General features: G+C 46.9%; 1 protein-coding gene across 16 annotated transcripts; it reads left to right on the forward strand.

Annotated features, from left to right (window-relative positions):
* The first annotated feature begins 48 nt into the window (after positions 1-48).
* LOC6604879 (arginine-glutamic acid dipeptide repeats protein) lies at positions 49-21,183 on the forward strand. Of its 16 annotated transcripts, none has more exons than XM_032719064.1 (15): positions 49-589; positions 1,864-2,212; positions 11,977-12,108; positions 12,959-13,192; positions 13,256-18,023; positions 18,084-18,207; positions 18,288-18,432; positions 18,493-18,653; positions 18,816-18,872; positions 19,337-19,420; positions 19,492-19,618; positions 20,018-20,117; positions 20,216-20,310; positions 20,362-20,414; positions 21,068-21,183. In XM_032719064.1, the coding sequence occupies exons 3-15, from the start codon at positions 12,046-12,048 to the stop codon at positions 21,081-21,083; spliced, it is 6,027 nt and encodes a 2,008-aa protein (XP_032574955.1). In that variant the 5' UTR covers positions 49-589; positions 1,864-2,212; positions 11,977-12,045; the 3' UTR covers positions 21,084-21,183. The 16 variants fall into 16 exon arrangements, with proteins under 16 accessions (XP_032574955.1, XP_032574959.1, XP_032574954.1 ...); XM_032719068.1 differs by having other exon boundaries at positions 20,371-20,414; XM_032719063.1 differs by lacking the exon at positions 21,068-21,183 and adding an exon at positions 20,677-20,727.
* The last annotated feature ends 757 nt before the right edge of the window (positions 21,184-21,940 follow it).

The following is a 21,940-nucleotide window of genomic DNA, read 5'->3' on the forward strand; positions in this document are numbered from 1 at the left end:
CAGCAGCAATGCTGCCACTCTGCCACCGCGAGCCTTGCCAGACCGCGCAAAGTATATATTTTTACAAAATGGTGGCTTCTTCGCGGAGAAATTCGTAGTGGCGATTTTTAACAAAAAGCACGCATCTTGGCCAGCCAATTATTGCAATTTGCTGGCGAAAACATTCGAAACGACGCTGGCTGCGGCGTGTGGCTGGAAAATCCGCGAAAAAGCAACCGAAAATCGTGCAAGAACCCAGTGAAAATAACTGAAAGCGAAGGCAGGCAATAAAAAAACGCAAGCAAGCAACCAAAGTGCGTGCCTGTGTGTGTGTGTGTTCGTGTGTACGTCTGTGTGCGCTGCTCTCTGTCTGTGCCTGTGTGTGCGAGTGTGCCTCTCTGTCAGTGTGTGTGCGCAAAGTGTATGCAAAAAAAGAAGAAGAGAAACGGAGAAGAGCATTAAAAAAAAGCGTACGACGAGTTTCACGCGCGCCCAACAACAAAAACACCAGAAAGAAGCACCAGCAACAACAACAAAATCCAACAACACTTGGCAGCAGCGGCAGCAATAAAAAAAAAGCAACACAGCAACAACAAGCAGGCAGCGAAACGTAAGGAAAAATCTACAACAAGTGTGCGAAAATTAATTATTACTAAGTGTGTCACTAATTTAATTTGGAATCGCAGTTGCGCAGCGTGCAAATCATTCAAATTTATGTGAAGTCTCTCGGGCAGCAAAAAACAAAAAATCAAAAAAAAAATAACGAAAAACAGAGAAAACAGTGGCGTACCCCCCCGAAGTTTTTGAAAGGGGGACCGACGGGTGGTGGGTGTTTGAATCCAGTCTATTATGAACTTTTTGGGGTAGAACAATTCAAACACGAACGAAGGCTCAACAAATTTGCTGAAAAGGAATCGCAAGCGCAGCAGCAGCAACAACAAAGCAAAAATCCAAGCGTCAGCAGCACGGGCAGCAACTAAAACAACAAAAACAGGCCAAGCAACAACAGCAGCAACCCACCACCGTTGTTGTCCCTTTGTTATTGTTGTTGTTATCGTCGGCGTCACCACCGACGCGACGCAACGCGACGCTCTTGCGGCCAGCGCACCCACCACCCCCCAAGGATGCTCCTGCCTCGGACTAACCCCACTCCTATAAAACCCCCACCACACCGCACGCCCCTGTTCCCGTGACCGCTCCTGCTGGCCGTGCTTCTTCTTCTTCTTCCACTCAGTCAACTGCTGCTGCTGACGTTGTCGGAAAAATGTGTCTTGTTGCCTTTTTGCTGGCTGATAAATAAGCTAAAATATGTACTTACCCACTATTAAGGCTAGAGAAGTGTTTGGAATTGTATTTATTGGCAATAGATTATAAAACATATCGCTTTAACTGGGGTTATTCCCTGTACTAATAGTACCATTGATATGGAAACTACGACTTATTTAGATATGTCATATTGGTACTACAGATTTTCTAATAGCTATTGTTATTCAATATTATACAGACAAAATTGATAGATAGATTGGGTACTATTATTACAGATATTTTGAACATAGATATGCCTGGCTTATAAAAATGAAAAAGGAAAGGGTCTAAGAATATGGGTCACATTATTATGTAATTAAAAGTTTTCAACTTAAAACCCGGTACATAGGATTTAAACTATGCCCGCAAATAGCCAACGTATAAAATTGCCAAGTTCTATGGCCTCATTTTGCGACTGCTTTTGGTAGTAGTATCGCTAGTGGGGCATTGTTTTTTTTTGCGGGGCGCTCCTTGCGCCCCAGCTGCTCAATTATTCTGTTTGGTTCTTTCATTTTCTTTTCTTTGCTTAATCATCTCCCTCGTCTCGGCTCTCACCTACGTCATCTCTTCGCCTTCCAGCTGTGTTGTGCAAATTAACCAAAATATACATTTCCGGCTACTCGCTGCCCCCTCGCTGAGCAACAACTACAACAACAACACCAATAACAACAGCAGGAACAACAATATCAAGAACAACAGGAGCAGAGCAACAAGAACCAACAAGACCGCCGCCCACCCCTTTGAAAATCCATCGACACAGCACCACATCACCATCGTCGTCATCATCATCATCATCCTCAGCAACTTGGAGTCTGGAATCTGGAGACGGAGACCATAGACCGGAGTTACTTTGCCGCCTGCTGCTGGAGAGAGGAGCATCTTCGTGCGGAACGCCTCGACGATACACAACCCCGACTACGGATTCATGGTGAGCCAAGACATCTGTTCGAGCCCGGCGCACACATTTAATTATAATTATTTGTTTGCTTAATTCGATACTTCACGCTGGCCCCCGTCTCATGTGTCACATCCCCTCGATGGGGTTGCTTCTTCATTGCGCCGAAGGGTTTCCACTCGGCTAATGGAGGAAACTATTTTTCAATGGTATCCCAAAGTAATTAGAAAACCGGAGGGCGTGTGCCCCTAATCCGTTGATTTGCTATTGTCGCTCATATTCGGATTTCTGGTGTTCATTTTGTGGCCTGGTATTTAGGGGGAATTGCGATTAGATCGGTGATAAGGCTTACACATATCCAAAACCCACTGAAACAGATCTTTATCGCCGCACTTGTATACTGCTAATGAGTTGCCTTGTAGGCCAATTAGTACACCCTTGTTCGGAATGAAAAAAAAGGGTTGACCGGGATCAGACAGTTTAGAAACTCTATTAGCGCATTGTGGGGGCTTGTTGGAAAATATTCCACGTGCTAATAACTATAGGAATCAGCTAAACGTTGAAAAATCACAGCAAAACTTGTTTTGATGCTCACCTATATGTTTATCAATTTAATAATACAGATAATATTGACTAGCTGCCATATTTGCATTTATAGTGCAATTGTTTTATGGCCACATCTAGTTAAATAGATTAATTTGTATTTGTAGCTATTGTAGGTCACTTGTTATTCAAGCCACATTGTGCAGGCTTAAATCAGAGCTAATGAGGGATTACCAGGTCATATGATACGCGCTTTTGCGCATTGTTCATGGGGGATTTACGGATCTCTTTATCTCTTCCAATGATGTGCCATGGTTTAACTTGCTTTTAGCCAAGTGAAATTCGAGGCGGTTAGTTCTTGGAAAATGGAGATTGATTTCGAGGAAATTCCCAGACAATTTGCACCGCTTGCCGCCGTGCTTATCTTCGAAACCCACACCCTGCCCATTTCCACATTTCCATTTGCTCGGCACGCCCGCTTATCTGCACCCACCAAACCAAAATCCACGAAGAGTGCGGCGGCGAGGCCATCTGATTAGGGACGCATTAAAAGGCTGGAGTGTTTAATTAATAAATAACGTGCTAATAATGCATTTAATAAAAAGGCAAGACGAGTGCCGCCAACGGAACCGTAAGGCGCACAAATAACACAAATATTTCAGAAACACAAATACCAAAAAAAGAAACATAAAGTGCTGTTGGGAAATGGATGAGTTCCCTCGCGGTTTTCCGGCTCCTCTGGTTTTGGTACGGTTTTGTATTTTGTGTTTTGGTTTTTATTTCTTTTTTTTTTTTTACACAGTTGCTGGTTGCCTTTGATGTCGAGGTTTTGTGCGTGCTTTTATATTTTATTATTAGTCATTTGGCTTATTTATAAGGTGCCGTTAAAGTTTAACTTTTATTAATCTGTTTTGTTGCGCTTTTAATTTATAAGTGCTGCTTATCTGATTGAAAAGTCCGTCCATCTATCCGCGCACACTTGACTCGAGTGTGTCGATTTATTGATGTCGATTAGAAATAAACGGAAGGTTTCCCCCATTCAGCCTCGGAGTTCTGGCCCCTCTTCGATCTGCTCTGTGCTCCGTCCATTACATAACCGATTTAATTAGCATTGCTGATTGGGCAGCCAAGCGGCTTGATCTAAGCCATCCCCACGAACCAAGCTAAACCTTGGACCTAGTGGTGTGTACGTGAGATAAGCTCGTGCGGTGGTAATTGGTCAATGGAAGTGTCAACAGCAGACAAATTGTTTAACCTTTTGATAGCTTTTTCGAATGTGTTTTGCGATTTTAGGTGTCGTTTCTGGCATATGTTACGTTTTTTTTAAGCGCGAATCCGGCTCAAAGGACCAAAGTGATTATAAGACTGGTTGCTTCAGTAAGAACTAATTCATAAGAGGGGTTTTTGAATACAACACCAAAAACCTCAGCATCGGTTGCTTTCTCAACAAAATATATAAAAAAAACCTTTTCCCTCACGATGACATCGTTAGTCAAACACTCGCGGTGCTAAATCAATCCCAGTTACTGTTTCTGTTACGTGTTAACTCCATTTAGCGATAAGATAATTAGCACACACAGACTGCTTATTAAAATATACAATTCCGAGAGTGATGTATTTGTGGTTTGGCTGCATGTCAGCGTATTATTATTATTATTTATGCGTTATTTATAAAGCGAGAACAAAAAACAAAATATGAATAATCAGTGTTAATCAGTGTAAAATCAATGAACAGGCCCAAATGGGTGAGAATATAATGCATAAGCGTGTTAAATGGGCCCATAAATCTTTGGCGTTGTGTGTAATTCTATTAGCCAAGCGGAATAATACGCGACCCAGGAGCGGGAGGAGGAGGCACATCATGCAAAGAGCTCATTTACAAACATACAGCCACTCGTGCAATGCCAAGCAAACAAATAACGACAGTTCCATAAACACTAGGAAAAAAGGGACACCATTCGAGGTGTACACAGTGTAGAATGGAGGAAAATGCGAAAAGAGAAAGGAAAATGGGAAATGGATAGGGGAAAAGGAAAAGGGACCAGACAGACACAGACACCCGCACATCCTGCCACATCCCGACATAAGTAACACGAGGCAATTTCCGAATGAAACGCGGATAAGCCGCAAAATCCCTAAAATACTCGATAATAATTAATATTATTTAATTCCTTCTTAAGGAATTTCTAGGGATTTCTTAGGGAATTTCTAGGACATTTAAATGTTACTTAATTGCATTCAATTAAAATTTTTTTTTTCTTAGGAAGTATATATTATTATATTTTTCACAGAATATCAGACAGAATTGAATCGGATTGACTTTTGTGTTGGAAAATATGTTTTTGTTTTTTCGAACACTCGCAAGGAAAATTCCTGGCGAGGAGTTTTGGTACTAAAGGGACTAATCGCACACATACACACACTCACACACAGAGAGAGAAAAAGCCGCAGACTACAGAATTGGCTGGATACTTATGGTGCGAAAAGGGGGGGGTGGGGTATGGAGGTTGTGAGCAAGAGGATGTGGATGTGGATGATGAAGAGGCGGACGGGGGACGGCGTGCAAAATGATGAAGGTATCTACACCGACAATCTGTTTAACAACTTCATGAGCAAATCCAACAAATCGTATGAAACGAAGCCGACAGCAGGCCAACAGCACAGACACGAGCGGACGTCGTTGTATTACGATTTGGACTCGGATTCGGATTCAGATTCAGATTCCGATTCGGGTTCGGTTTCGGATGCAGCCGAGCGACCTCAGTTCGGATCGGATCGGTTAAGTTCGCATCGGATCGGGCCAATGGATATTTTCACCTGGGGTGGACCTTGGTCTCGTGGTTTATGGGTGTCATTAAACGCGAAATAAGTAGAATAAGGGTTTATTAAATTTATGCTAAATGGTTTCGCTTGGGTTGTTAACAAGTTTTTATAACTGGCATTTTATAGCAATTGTAAAAAAGTCTATATATAGTAAAATAATTATTTGTGGGTATTTTTAACTTTTATACATGAACAGATTTCAATTTGTCCTTCTATATGTAAAGTATAAAAGTAGAGTTTAAAAGCGTTATATTCGGATTAGAACCAATAGAAGGTCCACCCTAGAGAGCACAGATTAGTCGGAGGAGGCGAGTACAGTGGCAGCGTTGTGGGTCGTTTATTTGGCTTTTGGAGCGTTGACTCGTCGTTGTCGGCTGTGCATGATGATGATGATGATGCAAAAGAGAATGATGATGATGACGACGATGGAGGAGACGAGGCTGCTTGAATAGATGCTCAATCGTTTGGGTTGAATGAAGAAAAGCATGTGGAGTGGCGAGTGGAATGAAGTGAAGTGCCCATGGAGTCGTGTCCATGTCCGTATCCGTGTGTGTGGCAGAGATTGGAGCATGAATAGGAATGCCAAGAAGGAGACGATGGAGGAGGAGGAGGAGCAGTAGCACCAGCGTGAGTGCCACTGCGGTGGCATAATGTTCTTGTTGATGTTGAGTAATGGGCATAACAACTGTAAGCTGCCTGTCCAGACAAAAACGAGAAGCAGAGTGAACCTGCAACCTGAAACAAGCTCGTAGCCGAAGCGAGTCGAAAAATGTCCAACAGAAGCAAACAATTCCATTACCCGGACGAAGAAAAGAGAAATTTGTTTTATGGGTTTTTTGGCTAAACGCTGCGTCTCTCTCTCTCTCTCTCTCTCTCTCTCTCTCTCTCTCTCTCTCTCTCTCTCTCTGTCCTGCTTCCTCGCCACTTTGCCAGCAGCCTTTGTTTGTTTCTATCTGACTTCAGCAACGTCTGTTTTGACTTGTTGTGAAAATTTGGCTTTCACAACACGAATTACTGAGACTACTCATATTTGTGTGTGTGTGTGTGTATATACAGACACAATCACACGTTGTCACTGCAAAGTGCCTACGAACATTTAATGGGATTTCCGTACTTGACACGAACCCTTCAAATGGACAGAGGCACAGGCATACACCACTATTCACTCAAATGGGCGCTATTTGCTAGATATATATATATATATATATATATATATGGACATATATGCATGCCTACCTTATGCCCCATGGTCAAAATGCCTATGACGAACTCAATTGGCCATGCTACATGGTTAAATATGTGTGTGCGCCCTCGGTCTTGGTAATTAAATGGACTCCTCTCGAACGCCTTAATAGAGTGGCTTTTGTTATGCCCTCGGGAATGCGGCGGAGCTGGGTAATTTCAGTTGAGTTATTTAGGTGAGGTCTTAAGGGGTTCTCAAACGGCTAAATTAGTGGAATTTCTCGTTCTTTACAAACCGAATTCAAATGGAAGTGGCAATTGAAATGATTGCTTTTCAAATATATATGCTGCTTTCGGCACAAAGATGCTGATGTCAAGTAATATATTAGCAGTGAAATATGGAAAAGCTAACTGCTAGTTTATTGTATAATTAAATGGCAATTTATATGCATCTATGAATTTTTCTTTCTTACTAAATAAACAGCTAGATAAATTCACTGTGAAAATATAATTTTACAGCTAAGGTAATAATTCATTATACGTTTATTTAAGCAATTCAAACAAAGAAGCCTATAACGAAATTCTAGGGCGCACTTGAGTGCGTTAATTTAAAGATCTCAGCCAAATGAATCATTAAATACACAAATGGGGCTATAAATAAAATAAACAAAATAGCCATGCACAGAAAACAGAAAACAGGAATCCAACTGGGATCAAAGGTTCGCTTGAGTGGTTCAATTGAAAGTTCCGGTCGATTGGACAAGTTCAGAGCGATTGAACCCCACTCGAGTTGTGGCGAGTGAATTGAAAACTGAAGGATAACATTCCACCCCTTTTTTTCCAATGGACTCCAATCACTGCCGGGGGTCTAATTCATTTACAGGCCATATCACTTAAACTTCGCCATCGCCTAGCCCCGGCTGCTAACCTAATAATCTCGCGCTGAGAGCGTCGTGTAGATAAGGATAAAGTCTCGGCTTTTATGGCCCACGGCCGGGTCCACCCTTAATGTACAGTTGTCGATGGCGGCATAAGGGGCATTTTCCAGTTGTCTATCTATCTGTCTGTCTGTCTGGCGCTCTTATTAACGCCATCGTCGACGACTTGTTGTTGCAGTTGTTGCTGGCGTACTTGATGCCTATTTGTCAGTCAATTAGTCAGCTTATTGGCAAGCGATGATTACAAAGAGAAAAAACAAGCTAAGAGCTAAAGCTAAGCGGGAGAGCACCAAACACCCAAGCAGCCAAAGCAGCCAAATAGCAAAACAGCCGACAAGCCAGACGACGACGACGACAGTCGACAGCTTTTCCATTTCAAAAATTATACTCGACAAGGCTGAAGGAGTGAGCGGAGCGGAGATAGCCAAATGGAGAGAGAGACAGCTTACCGAGCGAACGAGTGGCCCCGCGTCGGATTTTCCCCACTTTCCATCCATCCCCACATGAATATGCCGCACCACCCCCCGCCCCCCTTTGGGGAGCAGAGCCACTCGCGTCCGTTTAGCCGCGTGCGTACACACAATTTTCCGCTACTCATGCTACAAATTGTTTATTGAATTTCCTCTTTCTGCGGCCGTTGTCGACGCTGTTGGTCTTTACACTGCGGAAAAAGATGCGTTCTTATAGATTATTCAACATGTAAAATACCACATTTACTATATGAAAAATTAAGTAGAAAAGTATCTTCTTAAATTGAATGAATTCCTATCAATATAACCAGAATGCGTAGTTAATAGGCCAAATTTGATTTCATATATACATTGAATTTTGATCAGTGTAGTTTGTTCGTTTTCGTTTTTATTTTCATTTACATTTCTCGCTTTGTTTTCGTTTATGTTTATGGGCTGTTTAGAAAACAATTTCCAGCCACAGATAGCAGCTCCAGTCGAAGTTGTTAATCCAGTGTAACTTTATAATATGCGATGACATTAATTGAGCGAAGACGGACGCGCCAGTTGAGCCTGACAGCATTATTGGCCGTAAATTTACACGCAGGTCACCACGGATGGAGCAAAGGGGGGAAGGTGCATATCCAGGGAGTGGAGTCCATGGAAAAAGCCAAGCCAAAAGCTTCATCCAAAGCGACATTGCTGACTCACAGAGTAAAGTGAGTGAGTGAGTGAGTGAGCGAGTGAGCCAAGTGCTCGAGAACGTCACGTAGTCAATGTACAGACTCTACCTCTACTCCTAGCTACTTCCGTCTCTGTTTGACTGCATATACCCCTCTCTTTCGCCGGGCTTGTGCCATAATTTGTGGTCTTTTACGGATGAAAAAGGGACGAGGAAAGCAGGGGAGTGGCAATAACACACACACACACACACACACTGAGGGCACTTTTCGGTGGTGGCAAATGTGTTCGAGCTATTCGTTTTGTCTTTTCAGATTTTATGGCTTTGTGCGTTTACAACGTCGCTTTTTGTAGTACATTTGTTTTATAACAGCCGCTCGACACCGCCACAGAATAGAGCCAGAGCAGGAGCAGGAGCAGGAGCATGAGGCCAAAGAAGCCCGCAGGCGGCGGGAGGAACAGCTTAGCACATTGCCAGCAGTTATTACACAATTTTTCCCCAAGCGCCAGCCAACCAGCAGCCCAAATGGCATTGCACGCAGCGGAAAATGCAGTAATAAATCAGGGGAAAATTGTAGGTACATAACTTTTTGGGCAAAGATTAATTTGATCATGTTCCGGGGTGACTGAATTACAACCCTTGTTCCTAATAAACCCGAACTATTCAATGGGTGGTTTATGAATCGATTCGATAGGAAAACCTTTCGAATATTATATAGTTTTTGAAACACTATACACAAGGTAAAGAAAACTTCAGGCATGAATAAATGTGCTGTTGAAACTGGGTGTTCTACGACATGATTATAGATAAGATTTACATTAATAATTTCTTACTGTGCAGCTGCCCGGGGCCAAACGGCAGCAACCCAACGACAATGCTCGGCATGTGGGGATCGGGATTCAGTCGGTCGCGTGCCCTGCGCCCTGGTGGCCACCGCCACCTTGTGTGTGTTTATATGAAATTTTTCCACTCACGACTCCCCCATAAAAAAGTTTGCTGCCAGTTAAACCAACCAAGCAGCCAAGCAGTCAAAACCCAACCGGGCCAACAGGGCCAGGCCAAAGCCAAAGCCAAAGCAAGTAACCTGGCCTGATGTGATGTGGTGTGGTATGGTGTGGTGTGGTTTGGTATGGTTGTTGGAATGGAGCGGTGTGGTGTGGTATGGTATGGCATGGCATGGTATAGTATGGTGTTGCTGCTGATGTCGTTGATAAGTGTTGGCCCCAAACGCAGACCGTTCGCTGCACAGTGGAGCAGGGTACTATGGTGTGCTGAGGAATCAATAAGTTGGGGCTTCAAACCTTACTGCAGGCTGGCCAAGTCCAAGCTGTTATTCAGATAGGCATCTGTACAAAAGTCACAAAAAATATATCTTCTTTAAGCAAGCCACACATTCACTTTAACAATTGGTAGCGTAAGAACTAACTATATAAACCAAAAATGCACCTATAGATAGTTAGCAAATACTGTCTCATTATAAACCTAAGAGTGCTTTATGCAGGTTTATAAGACTTGACGGGTGATTAGGAAATAAGTAGAACACTACTGATACGGGAAAAGCAATCCATTGATATCTCCGGCTTTTACGCTGGGTAAACAATTATTCATAGGTAAACATTCATTGGCATATTTCGCTGGCAGTCAAACAAAAGACGGCACAAATACTCGCATTTATTTCTCCCTTTCGACTCTGATGGTCATGAATATTTCATTTGTGTGTGCCTGTGCCGCGGAGAGGATTACCGAATCGAATCGAATCGAATGCGACCACGGTGCAACCCTCGGGTCCAGGTCCTCCACTCCCAGGCGTTTGGTGCCCCTCCTTCGGGTCCACCTCCTTGGGGATCGTGGTGTGGAAGGCTCCTCGTCCCGCTCGCCGTTGTCGTCAGTCATTTAGGCGGCGTGTCGTGCCTTATTGAGTGTAAATCTGTCGACAATGCGCACATACACCTCTATATATAGGTGTGCATATATCTGTTTTATTTTTTTGCCTGCCTCTGCAGATCCGATGTGAGTCGGGCAGCCGGGCAGCCGTAGTCGTTGCTCCCGTAGCTGTCGCTGCATTTAATTAATTGATTTTAATTGCCATAATTTGTGTGCCGCTGCCACACAACCGCAACACCGCCGGCATTCCTGATGTCAGTCGGCAAAGGCAACATGAACGGCAGGCAACGCACTGCGTCCGTCTGTCCGTTCGCCGGTTTGTCCGTCCTTCCGTCCATCCGTCCGTCCGTTTGCCTGTCATTGTGCATTGCCAATGATATTGATTCATAAGCAAATTTAATGATAATTCCTCTTGGTGGGGCTGACATGGCTATGGGTTATGGAAGTTGGGGTATGTAGTATGTAGAGCTGGATGGGATGGTTTGGAACTGGAGAAGGCTTACTTAACCGCCTCGTTACAGTTATTCGCGGGCTTACTTGAGCGGAAAATCTGTTTACAGCTGCACGCACACTCGAGAGACAGGCCCAGACAAGGCGAAGAAAAAAAAAAAAAATGAAAAAACACCAGCCTGTGATGGCCGGAAAAAATGAGTAAAACCGGGAAAAACGAGCTATGTGGGGAGTCGAAGCTGGTAGTACCCTTGTGATAGCTACACCAACTATAGGATATGATTATATAATGCTAGGTATTTTAACTACAAAATCATATTACCAGTTCTAAACAGATGGAATTGGGCACAAAGCTAAGCGATAAAATCGTTGTCACGAATAACAAGAAGATTATAAAACAAACAATTGATCCCAGCTATAAAATCCATTAGTTTATAGGGTAGAATGCAAAACCATTCGTCTGTCAGTGCCGCCAGGGCAATCCTCCGATCCTTCTCCGAATCCCTCGGGCTCTGTACGTGGCGGGCACATTAACATATGCAGGCGATTAAGTGGCAGAGAGCTCAATCGTCCGACAGCGTAAACCCCTAATTTCCCGGCCCCGTCAGCCGTGTCCCCCAGCCACTCCATCCACTCCATGCACTCACCACTCATCGCCACTCCATCGTTCGCACATTACACGGCATTATTTTTATGGATTATTTATTTATGCATGTTGATATGAACTTCATCGCTTTATTGAAAATGCTTTTTACAACACCGCCCATTCGCCGTTGTCTCTCTCTCTATATGTTTGAATCACTTTTTTTTAACGAATTTTCTCTGTGTGCTTGGATTTATTTGCAGTTGAATTTTCATATCGTAGAGGGCATAAAAAGGCTTAACACTGGACCGGAAGCGTGTTTTTAAAGGGTGATGGCGGCCTCCACTCAAGGAGAAATTCGAGTGGGTCCCGGCCACCAGGTAAACGATGTCTATGTACGTACATAACTCTCACAAATCAGAAATTCAGCTCACGGTAACAAAAATGAAATCAAAGAACTACAAAATTTAACAATTATGCAAAACGAAAATGTAGCCCCTATATTTCTTTTGTTTATTGCTAAAGTTGTAATTTATATTCCTTTGTTCTTCCTCTTGGATGTAAGCGTGTAGCCTTTGAAGGAACAGAAAATAAGTAATAACGAAAATAATGGTCCTGTTTCCGTTTCTAATTTCAGTCAAGAGAATCTGTAAAAAATGACTTTTCTGTCATATTTCACAAACTTTAAACAATTCCCTTAGTAAACAAGATAAACTTCTATAAGTTCATTTAATACCTATGTTCTTTACTTCTGTACATAAACTGATTAATATTCCATGTCATAAGATTCTATCGTTCCTTCTGATAAGGCTACAGCAAAATGCATTTCTTTAAACATATACATATATCGGTTACACTTAGCATAACCTTGTATATAACGCCTAATTCCTGTAAATAATTTGTAGTTCTAGCGTTTATGCAATTGGCTATTAATAGTTCGAATCCTCGACGAGTAGAAGTTGACCCAGTTCCAGATCCCAACCTTTTTCCCTGCTTCCCTACCGAAATTCGTTCGAGGAAATTCGTAGCACACATTATACATTATTCATCCATAATCATGCATTAGACTTAAGTTTGTGTATCATCTCGTGGGTGCTGGTAATTCCCCCGGATTGCCGGCACTAGCTGTCTTGCCTGTGGTGTGTAGTGTGTGTGGTGTGGTTGTGTGACTAACCCATCAATCGTTCTCCTGGAGTTTTTGAACTAATCCCAAAACTTTTCGTTTGTCTCCTGTGACGACTGAAGGCAAAACTGCCCGATTATAATCCAATCTCAAGCTTCCCCATCGACAAGGAAACCGATGAACGTGAACTAGAGGAATCAAGATGGAGTCCAGGCGTTGTGGCCGATGGCGACTTGTTAATGTTCTTGCGTGCGGCTCGCTCCATGGCTGCATTTCAAGGAATGTGTGATGGTGGTTTAGAAGACGGTTGTTTGGCTGCTAGTCGCGACGACACTACAATAAACGCACTCGACGTGGTGAGTTGCCCGAGATGATATATGCATATTGCAGTACTCTTTAATCCGCAATGCCCTTTTCAGCTCCACGATTCTGGCTACGATCCAGGCAAAGCTCTACAAGCGCTCGTAAAGTGCCCCGTTTCGAAGGGCATCGACAAGAAGTGGACCGAGGACGAAACAAAGAAATTCATCAAGGGTCTGCGTCAGTTTGGGAAGAACTTCTTCCGCATCCATAAGGACCTGCTGCCGCACAAGGACACGCCGGAGCTGGTCGAGTTCTACTATCTGTGGAAGAAGACGCCCGGCGCGAACAATAATCGGCCACACAGGCGACGCCGCCAAAGCGCCCTGCGACGCAACCGTGTCACGCGGGCCAACAACAGCAACAGCAACACTCCTCCGAAGAAGGAGGACACTCCAGAACCACAAACTGCGACGACGGCGACGGCGGCGGCAACCGCGGCGTCCGAGACGGCGAGTCGCTCATCGCCCGCTGTCTCCAAGGAGGAGAACAGCTCGCTCACCGAGGACGACGCCAGCGAGTGCGACAGTGATTCGAGTCTGACCCACAAAAGGGATGAATCACCCTCAAGGATGAGGACGCGTAACAAGCAACAGAACAACAACAGCAGCACCAGCAGCGTTAACAACACGGCCGGAAACGGTGGCGGTAACGCCACATCCATAAGCAGCGGATCAACCGGCGGCGGTGCCGCTGGCGGCAATAGTTCGTCTAAGGATCAATCAGCCAACGCCGTGGCTAATGGCAAGCGACCCAAGAGGGGCTCCGAAACACCGGACGTTTCCGGCGGAGCCTCGGTCGATAGTCCCAAGACACCGACGAAGGCTGTGGCCGAGAGTTCGGCCAATAAGCGCAAGGGTGGCAAGCAGGATACGCCCAACAAGAAGAAGCGAACGGAGCAGGAGTCCAACGAGCCAAGCGCCCATGAGGAGAATGCCATCAAGGAGAAGCGCAAGAGACCGGACAGCCCGGTTGAGAGTATGAACTCGGATAGCAGACCGGATTCAGTGCTCGACGATGGGGAATCGAATACCACGGACACCACCACCGCCGAGCAGCAGTCCACAAAGGACAGCAAGGAGACGGTCAGCTGCAAGGAGGAGCGCGAAATGGTCACCAACGATCTGGAGGCCAAGACCGAGGAGAAGGCCATCAAGGCAGAGGCTTTGGCGGAAGACAGCAAGGATAGCGCCATCAAGAACATGGACGAGGAGACTAACATCCAGGCGCCTACCAGTGCAGAGACAAGTTTGGTGGATGGTCCCAATCCTAATGCCTTGCCCAGTCCGGTGGCCGCACCAATCACTATGAAGGTGCCGACAATTGCCACCGTTGAGGCGCTGAACGCGTCCGTCGACCGCAAGGAGGCCATCGAGAAGATGGAGTCGTGCGACAGCGATCCGGAGATGCTTAAAAAACTGGCAACCATTAAGCAGGAAGTATCTCCGCAGCAGCAACAGCACATGCAACAGCCATCACAGCAGCAGATGCAGCAGCAACTCGCGCCTGTTGGCATACCGCAACCTCCATCTTGCCCGCTTTCGGAATCAGTCTATATCAAAAAGGAGCCCATGGAGGACTCGATGGACGCCACCTGTAATCAGAACAGCAACGAACCGCAGGACTTAAAGGTGAAGATCGAGATTAAAAACGAGGATGCATTGAAGCACAGTGCTGGAGGTCTGCCGCCTTCAGGCCCGTGTGCACCGCCTTCAGCTCTACATCCGCTATCCGGAGCTCCGGTAGAGAGCGGACAGGAGCCACTGCACCTGCAACACATGCCTCATGGACAAGTAACAACGCAACCGCCCCCTGGCTACCTAATTGATGGCCAGCTAAAGTATGGACCATCGGGACAAGGCGTGCCTCCACAGCCACCACAACTGCACAGCGATGCGGCTGGAGGAGTCAGCGGAGCACCACCTGGAACGCCGACCACGCCCCAGAAGTATCCGCCCGAGATGGAGATGAAGTTTGCTCCTCAGGATCTCAAGTATCCCCCACCGCCGTCTCTGGACGCACTCAAGTACAGCCAAGAGATGCAAGCTGCGGCGGCGGCAGCGGCTGCTGCTGGCAAATACGATATGAAGTACATGATGGAGCAGCAGGGCAAGTACAACGTGGAGTTGTCAGCTGCACATCAGCCGCCGAGCAAGCCGGGCTACCAGGACTCGCTTAAGATACCCGATATTAAGCCCGGTTTCGGCCACCTGCCGCACAACGTTGGCTCTTCGCTTGACGCCGCCCATAAATACGGACCGCCGCCGACGTCGCAAGAGTCCCAGCAACAGCAGCCCCAGCCGCCGGCACATCAGATACCGCCGGGAGCAACTCCACCACCTGGTATCGCCATGCCCAAGCCGCACTACCAACACGATGTGCAAACGCCACCGTTGGGACGGCCCTTCGAGCCTACCGGACTAATGCTCAAGTATGGCGATCCCCTGGCAGCCAAATATGGCCCGCCACAGGATCTCAAGTACCCGATGCCTCCGGTTTCTCAGGCGGGACCAGCGGACGTAAAGCCTTATGGCGGCGAGAATTTGATCAAGTCCTCACCGTACGGACCGCCGCCGGAGAGTCCTATCGATGCCTCTGCGCGCTCTACACCTGGTCAGGACAGCCAGGGCAGCAATAGCAATTCACAGCCGCCCTCAATGCCTCCGCAACCGCAGCAGTTCCAGTCGCCGCATCCCTCGCCGCATATGCCTTCGCCAGCAGGAGGTGGGCTACCACCGGGAATGCATCCGCAAAATCTCATCCACGGCCCGCCACCAGGTGCAGCAGGTGGCAGTGGCCCCCAGCCGCCTCCACCGCCCACATCACTGCACCAGCCCATGCCTACGTCTGCAGGTCCACCCAGTCTGCAACATGGACTACATCCTGGCCACCAGCACTCACAACTGTCTGCGGCATCATCGATGCCGCCGAGCTCGATTGGAATTCCTCCGACGCTCTCGACTATGGCGCCCTCGCACATGCACCCGCACCTTCATCCACATGCGCATCTGCAGGGTCTCCATCGGCCGCACGATCTGCCGCCTAGTATGCATCCACATGCTCCCATGCCGCTGTCGTTGCAGGGGCACCCGCAGCACGGACATGGATTGCCGCCCTCGCACACATCTCAGCAACAGCAGCAGCAGCAACAACAACAGCCCGGCGGACCAGCTGGCACGGTGCGAACTCCGTCACCAGCCCAGCAGCCGCCGAGATCCATGCACGATCCGCAATCGTCTCGAGAGCCGCCCACATCGCAGCCCTCGACCACTATGGCAGGATCGAGTGGTCCGGGTGGACCACCGCCGCAACAGTCGCCACATGCGCATCGCACATCACCGTTGCCAGGGCTCGCGGGTAGTGGTCCTCCACCTCCGGGACTCATCGGTCATCCGATGGCCATACACCCGCACCTGGCCCACTTGCCGCCCGGACATCCGGCTCACGCAGCGCTGGCCCATCCTGGACACCATCTGCTGTCGCACTCGATAGCGGGCTTGGGTCCTGGCGGTGGACCCATCGCGTTGCTGGCCGGACCCGGTGGGCTTGGAGGTATTCCAGAGTCCGCTCTTAGTCGCCGCACCCCGCCCTCACACCTGCCGCACTCGCATGCTTCTTCGGCCCCACTGACGGCTCACTCGGTGGCAAGTATGACGTCCACCAGTATGTCGCTGACCACCAGCACGGTGCCATCGTCCGCCTTTAGCCGCGCCAGTCCCAGCGTACAGATCTCGAGCAGTGGAGGAGGACCTTCAGGCCCCGGAAGCGTTGGACCTGGAGGATTGCCAAACTCATCGGCAGCGGCAGCTGCTGCGGCAGCTGCTCATCGGGCAGCTTCTCCGGCATCCAGCGTAAGCAGCCTAAGTCGGCAGAGTCCGCTGCATCCGGTGCCGCAGTCGCCGCTCAGCCATCATCCCTCGTCATCTGCGTTATCCGCCGCAGCAGCTGCTGTGGCGGAGCGGGATCGACATGCGCTGATGCGCCAGCAATCGCCACACATGACTCCACCTCCGGTGTCCAACGCCTCTTTAATGGCGAGTCCTCTAAGCAAGATGTACGCTCCACAGCCGGGTCAGAGGGGCTTGGGAACATCACCGCCACCGCATTTGCGGCCAGGAGCATCACCACCGGTCATTCGCCACCCGCAGATGCCTCTACCGTTGCCACTGATTGCGCCCGGCGGAGGAATCCCGCAGATTGGAGTGCATCCGGGTCAGTCACCGTATCCGCACCCGCTACTGCATCCCTCGGTATTCTATTCGCCGCATCACCATCCATTTAATTCGCCATACGGCTATGCGCCCTATGGTCCTGGATTCCCGGCATACATGAAGCCGCCACCACAGCCAGGACAGCTCGATCCGGCAGCCGTGATGGCGGCCCACCATGCTGGATTGCAAGGACCACCGCCCCAGCAAATGCGCCAGGACGAGCAGAATGCGGCCGCCGCTGCACAAGCAGCTGCTGAGAAACAACACCAAGCGGCTGCAGCAGCGGCAGCCCAGCAGCACAAGGCGCCGCAACAACAACCGCCTGGCGGAATGCCACCCAACAAACCGCCAACGCCAAAGACGCCACAGGGTCCGGGCGGTGGAATGCCCCCAGGAATGGGTGGACCGGGAACACCGACGGGACTGCCGCCAGGTGCCTATCCTGGCAGCCATATGCCGGGATATCCACAAGGGACGCCTCATGGTTCACCCTTTGCGCCACAAGATGGTCAGCCTCACGGCCTGAAGCCCACATCGCACATGGACGCCCTGCGAGCCCACGCACACTCAGCCAACTCGGCGGGAATGGGCGGTGGACACCATCCTACGGAGCCATGTAAGATAGACACCCAAGAAATGAGAATTAGGGTGTATCTAATAATATGTCTAATTTCAGTGCCCATTGATATTGAACCGGATCCAGAGCCAGAGATTCCCAGTCCAACGCACAACATACCACGTGGTCCCAGTCCCGAAGCAAAACCGGACGACACCGAATGCCATCGCTCTCAGTCTGCCATGTAAGTGATATGCCAAGCCGTCTCGTATTTCTGCTCTCAAAGTGTTATATAAATAATAATATAATTTGATAATTTTATAGATTTGTGCGCCACATCGATCGTGGGGATTACAATTCGTGCACGAGAACAGATTTGATCTTCAAGCCGGTGGCCGACTCAAAGTTGGCCCGCAAGCGTGAAGAACGCGACCGCAAGCTGGCCGAAAAGGAGCGTGAGCGGCGACAGGTAAGTGAAGATGTTATTTATAAGGTTACCCAAGCTAATATCATTTGTAATCCTACACAGCAGCAGCAGCAACAACAACAGCAGCAGCAACAACAGCAAGCAGCGGCCGCGCAACAGGCGGCACAGCAAGCCAAGATGAAGGCGGAGCTGAAGCCACCGTATGCGGATACACCGGCACTGCGTCAACTGTCCGAGTACGCTCGTCCCCACGTCGCCTTCAGGTGAGTTTCAGGAGATGGAGGAACCACTTTTCGCCGAGTTTTACGTCTGGTGCTAGGATTTTGTTCAGTTCTCTTCTGCCGTTTGCCTTCTCTTAACTCCATTTGGGAGTCCACCAAGTCGCGTTCGATGATTGTAATTATTTCCATTCGATTCAATTTCAGTCCTGTTGAGCAGATGGTGCCATATCATCATCCAATGGGCCCCATGTACAGAGAGAGGTACAGTACCAAAGCCTGACAAACCCTGTCTTCAATGCGAAAGCCATCTCACATATCCCAACACACAACCATTAACCCTCTCACGCCTCATAAATTCCAACCACAACTCAATATTCATCATTCCCCCATTTCTCCCTTACATAAACAATACCATTGGGGATCTCTGGACTAACCTCTAATCTTTTATCATATTGAATTGAGATGTAACAAAAATTAATCAATGATTAGCGGTGTTATGTCAAAGGGATTCTAAAGAGCATCTTCATTTTCCTGCTTTAATACCCCCCAGCTTTTAACGAATTCGGTATCTTGAGCGCACGTCCAAAATTATGCTTCAGCTCTTTATAATTTGCAATTTCGTTTACTCCACGCTTTGAATAACCCTTACCAAAAACACAAAGATCCCAATATAACCAGCATTCGATCCAGATTCCAGGTTCATATTAACATTTTATTACTTGCAGGGAACTGGAGGAGATCAAAAACGCACAAGCTGCTGCGGCGAGTCAATCCCGACTAGATCCGCACTGGATGGAATACTATCGACGGTTGGTTAAGGCTTGTTGATTAATTAAAGATGATTTTAACTGTATAGATTACTTTTATCCTGTTCCAATAGCGGCATCCACCCCTCGCAGTTCCCGCTGTATGCGAATCCGGCGATATCGCAGATGGAGAGGGAGCGTCTGGGAATTCCACCTCCGCACCATGTGGGGTTGGACCCGGGCGAGCACATGGTGCGTATGGTAGGCTACACTTCTTTATTATTCCACTCGACTCATATTCACAAAATCAATCGTATTTGGAACGTCAAGCGATCGAACCGCAAAACCGAACCAATCACTATGTCCACTTGTTGTCAGCTCACCTGTTAACCAGTCCAGTACCCGCATAAAACCCAAGCACGTGTCCCGTCATGCCGTTCATGTTCTGTGCTAACCATTATTTGCCATGCCATGCTTTTTGCCCATCTCGATGGGGCACCTAACCAAAAACCAAACCAAAATCGAATCGAAACCGACATGTGTCGCCATCTAACCCGCATTACGCATAGTTACATACAACTTTCTATATCTTCTATTGGCGCCAACGCCCACGCAGCACTGGCTCTTTTGAAACTTTCTACGATATTCGATAATTTTCAGATACGATTGACGAGAGAATATCATGCACACTCTCATACTCATTTACATTTGCCTTTGCATCCACAGCCGCAACCACCGGAGGCCGGTTTCCAACTGCCACGTGAGTTTGTATAGCCCTTGAGGTTTTCGCCATATTTAATAGACTACAGGGGCCACATTAATAACTAATTCATCTCTTCTCTTCACATCACATTTCAGCGAATGTTGGCCAGTATCCGCGGCCAAATATGCTTATACCTAGGGAGCCGCACTCGGATGTCCTGCTGCGCATGTCCTATGCCGACCAACTACAGGTTTCCCAATTCCCTTATCCACATCCTAACTCATTAATTACATATATACAGTATTTACAGGCCGCCGAGTTCCAGCGACAGTCCCTGCACGATCAGTACTTTAGGTGAGTGTTCTCTTAGCCATACAAATAGAGGGTCTACAACTCGACGGTGGGTGATCTGCAAAATCTTTTGTATTTTACTGAAAGATGTGGTCTTCAATCTGAAATACATAAATACGAATCTGACAAGGGTATCAAAATTCGAGATAGGCTCATCCACCCCATTATAATATAGTTTATCCATCGTTTTCTTGTTGCTTATGTTGCCATTATGTTTCTGTTTCCGTTTCCGTTTGATCATCGCCCGCTCTTCTCATCCCCACAGACAACGGCCCAGATAAGTGGACAGACAGCAATTGTAGAGAGCAAGCAACTGAACAAAGACAATACTCGGGCCGCGGCCGTGAGGAACTGCTTTGTGTGATTTTTGTGTTCAAGCGTTTACATTTTGTTTTCCACACGCACAACCCCACATACTCACCACAAAAAAAAACATCAACATCATCTGCAGAGACGACGTCAACGTATATGGCTCAAGAATCCAGAAACCAGAAAACCAAGCGACTCAAAGTTGCGCAACGCCTTGTCACGTTTTTATGTAAAAAGTTAGTAAGCCTTTTTTGATTTAACTCATCCGTAGGCCTGATATCGTCTTGTTTAACATTTAATCTCAAGATTTTGTCGTACTCGATCTAATATTGTATTTTGGTAAACAGGAATCAGCTGCGTTAATCGGGAGTGGTTCGTCGATTGTTCCGGCTGCACACAGCACACTTCACACCAGACACTCACTGACCAAGGCATCCAGAATCAAAAAGCAGAAACCAACTACAAAACTAAACTAAACAAAACAGGACACGATGGTCGCAATATCTTAAGTATCCTCTTCATAGTGTATAGTGTTAAATTCTTAAACGTAAGCGAGATATGGAGCATGTTAAATACGGTCTAGACTTATTAAGGCAATGGAACAAAATCGAACTTGGCACACAAATTTTTATGGAGGTTTTCAAACAGCTTATATATATATGTATATGAATGTGCTACACTTCGACAAAAACTATCTAGTAAGCTCCACAAATCAATTGATTTAGACACGATGATAACTAAGCAAAACCAAAACACAAACTCACCAGCACTTGCTGCAGGAGACAAGGTACATAAATTAGTATAGACAAAGGATTAAGGATAGACGAATCGTGCGTTCATATATATTCGAGAGTACTGTACAAATGGATTCGGAGATAGTTTTCTTTTTACGACACAGTTTGGCACTCTACGCATTAGAGATACGCCTAATATTATTTAAATGTATTTACTTCCAGGAACAATTGAACTATGTACGGTTTATATGTGCTTGCTGCTTTCGACTTTTTAGCTAAAATAAAATGGAAAACGAATCACGCCAATGCCTAGATTTCGCTTTTTATATGTAGTCCCTGTTTGTGTTAGCCTAGCCAGCAGCTTTGCCTACCAACTAACTGCTACTCATTATTTATTATTTTGCTATGACTAGAGTATTATAGGGGTTGGGAGATGAAAGTTTTGTAAAAAGTGCATAAAAAATAACGAAATAATTATATGGGTAT

This window comes from Drosophila sechellia, chromosome 3L, assembly GCF_004382195.2.
Source record: "Drosophila sechellia strain sech25 chromosome 3L, ASM438219v1, whole genome shotgun sequence".
Lineage (NCBI taxonomy): Eukaryota > Metazoa > Arthropoda > Insecta > Diptera > Drosophilidae > Drosophila > Drosophila sechellia.

Coding starts and splice junctions, on each gene's coding strand:
- LOC6604879 (XM_032719064.1), top strand. CDS start 12,046: ATGGCGGCCTCCACTCAAGGAGAAATTCGAGTGGGTCCCGGCCACCAG. Junction 19,421..19,491: donor TGGATGGAATACTATCGACG/GTTGGTTAAGGC, acceptor CTGTTCCAATAG/CGGCATCCACCCCTCGCAGT. Junction 19,619..20,017: donor GCGAGCACATGGTGCGTATG/GTAGGCTACACT, acceptor GATAATTTTCAG/ATACGATTGACGAGAGAATA.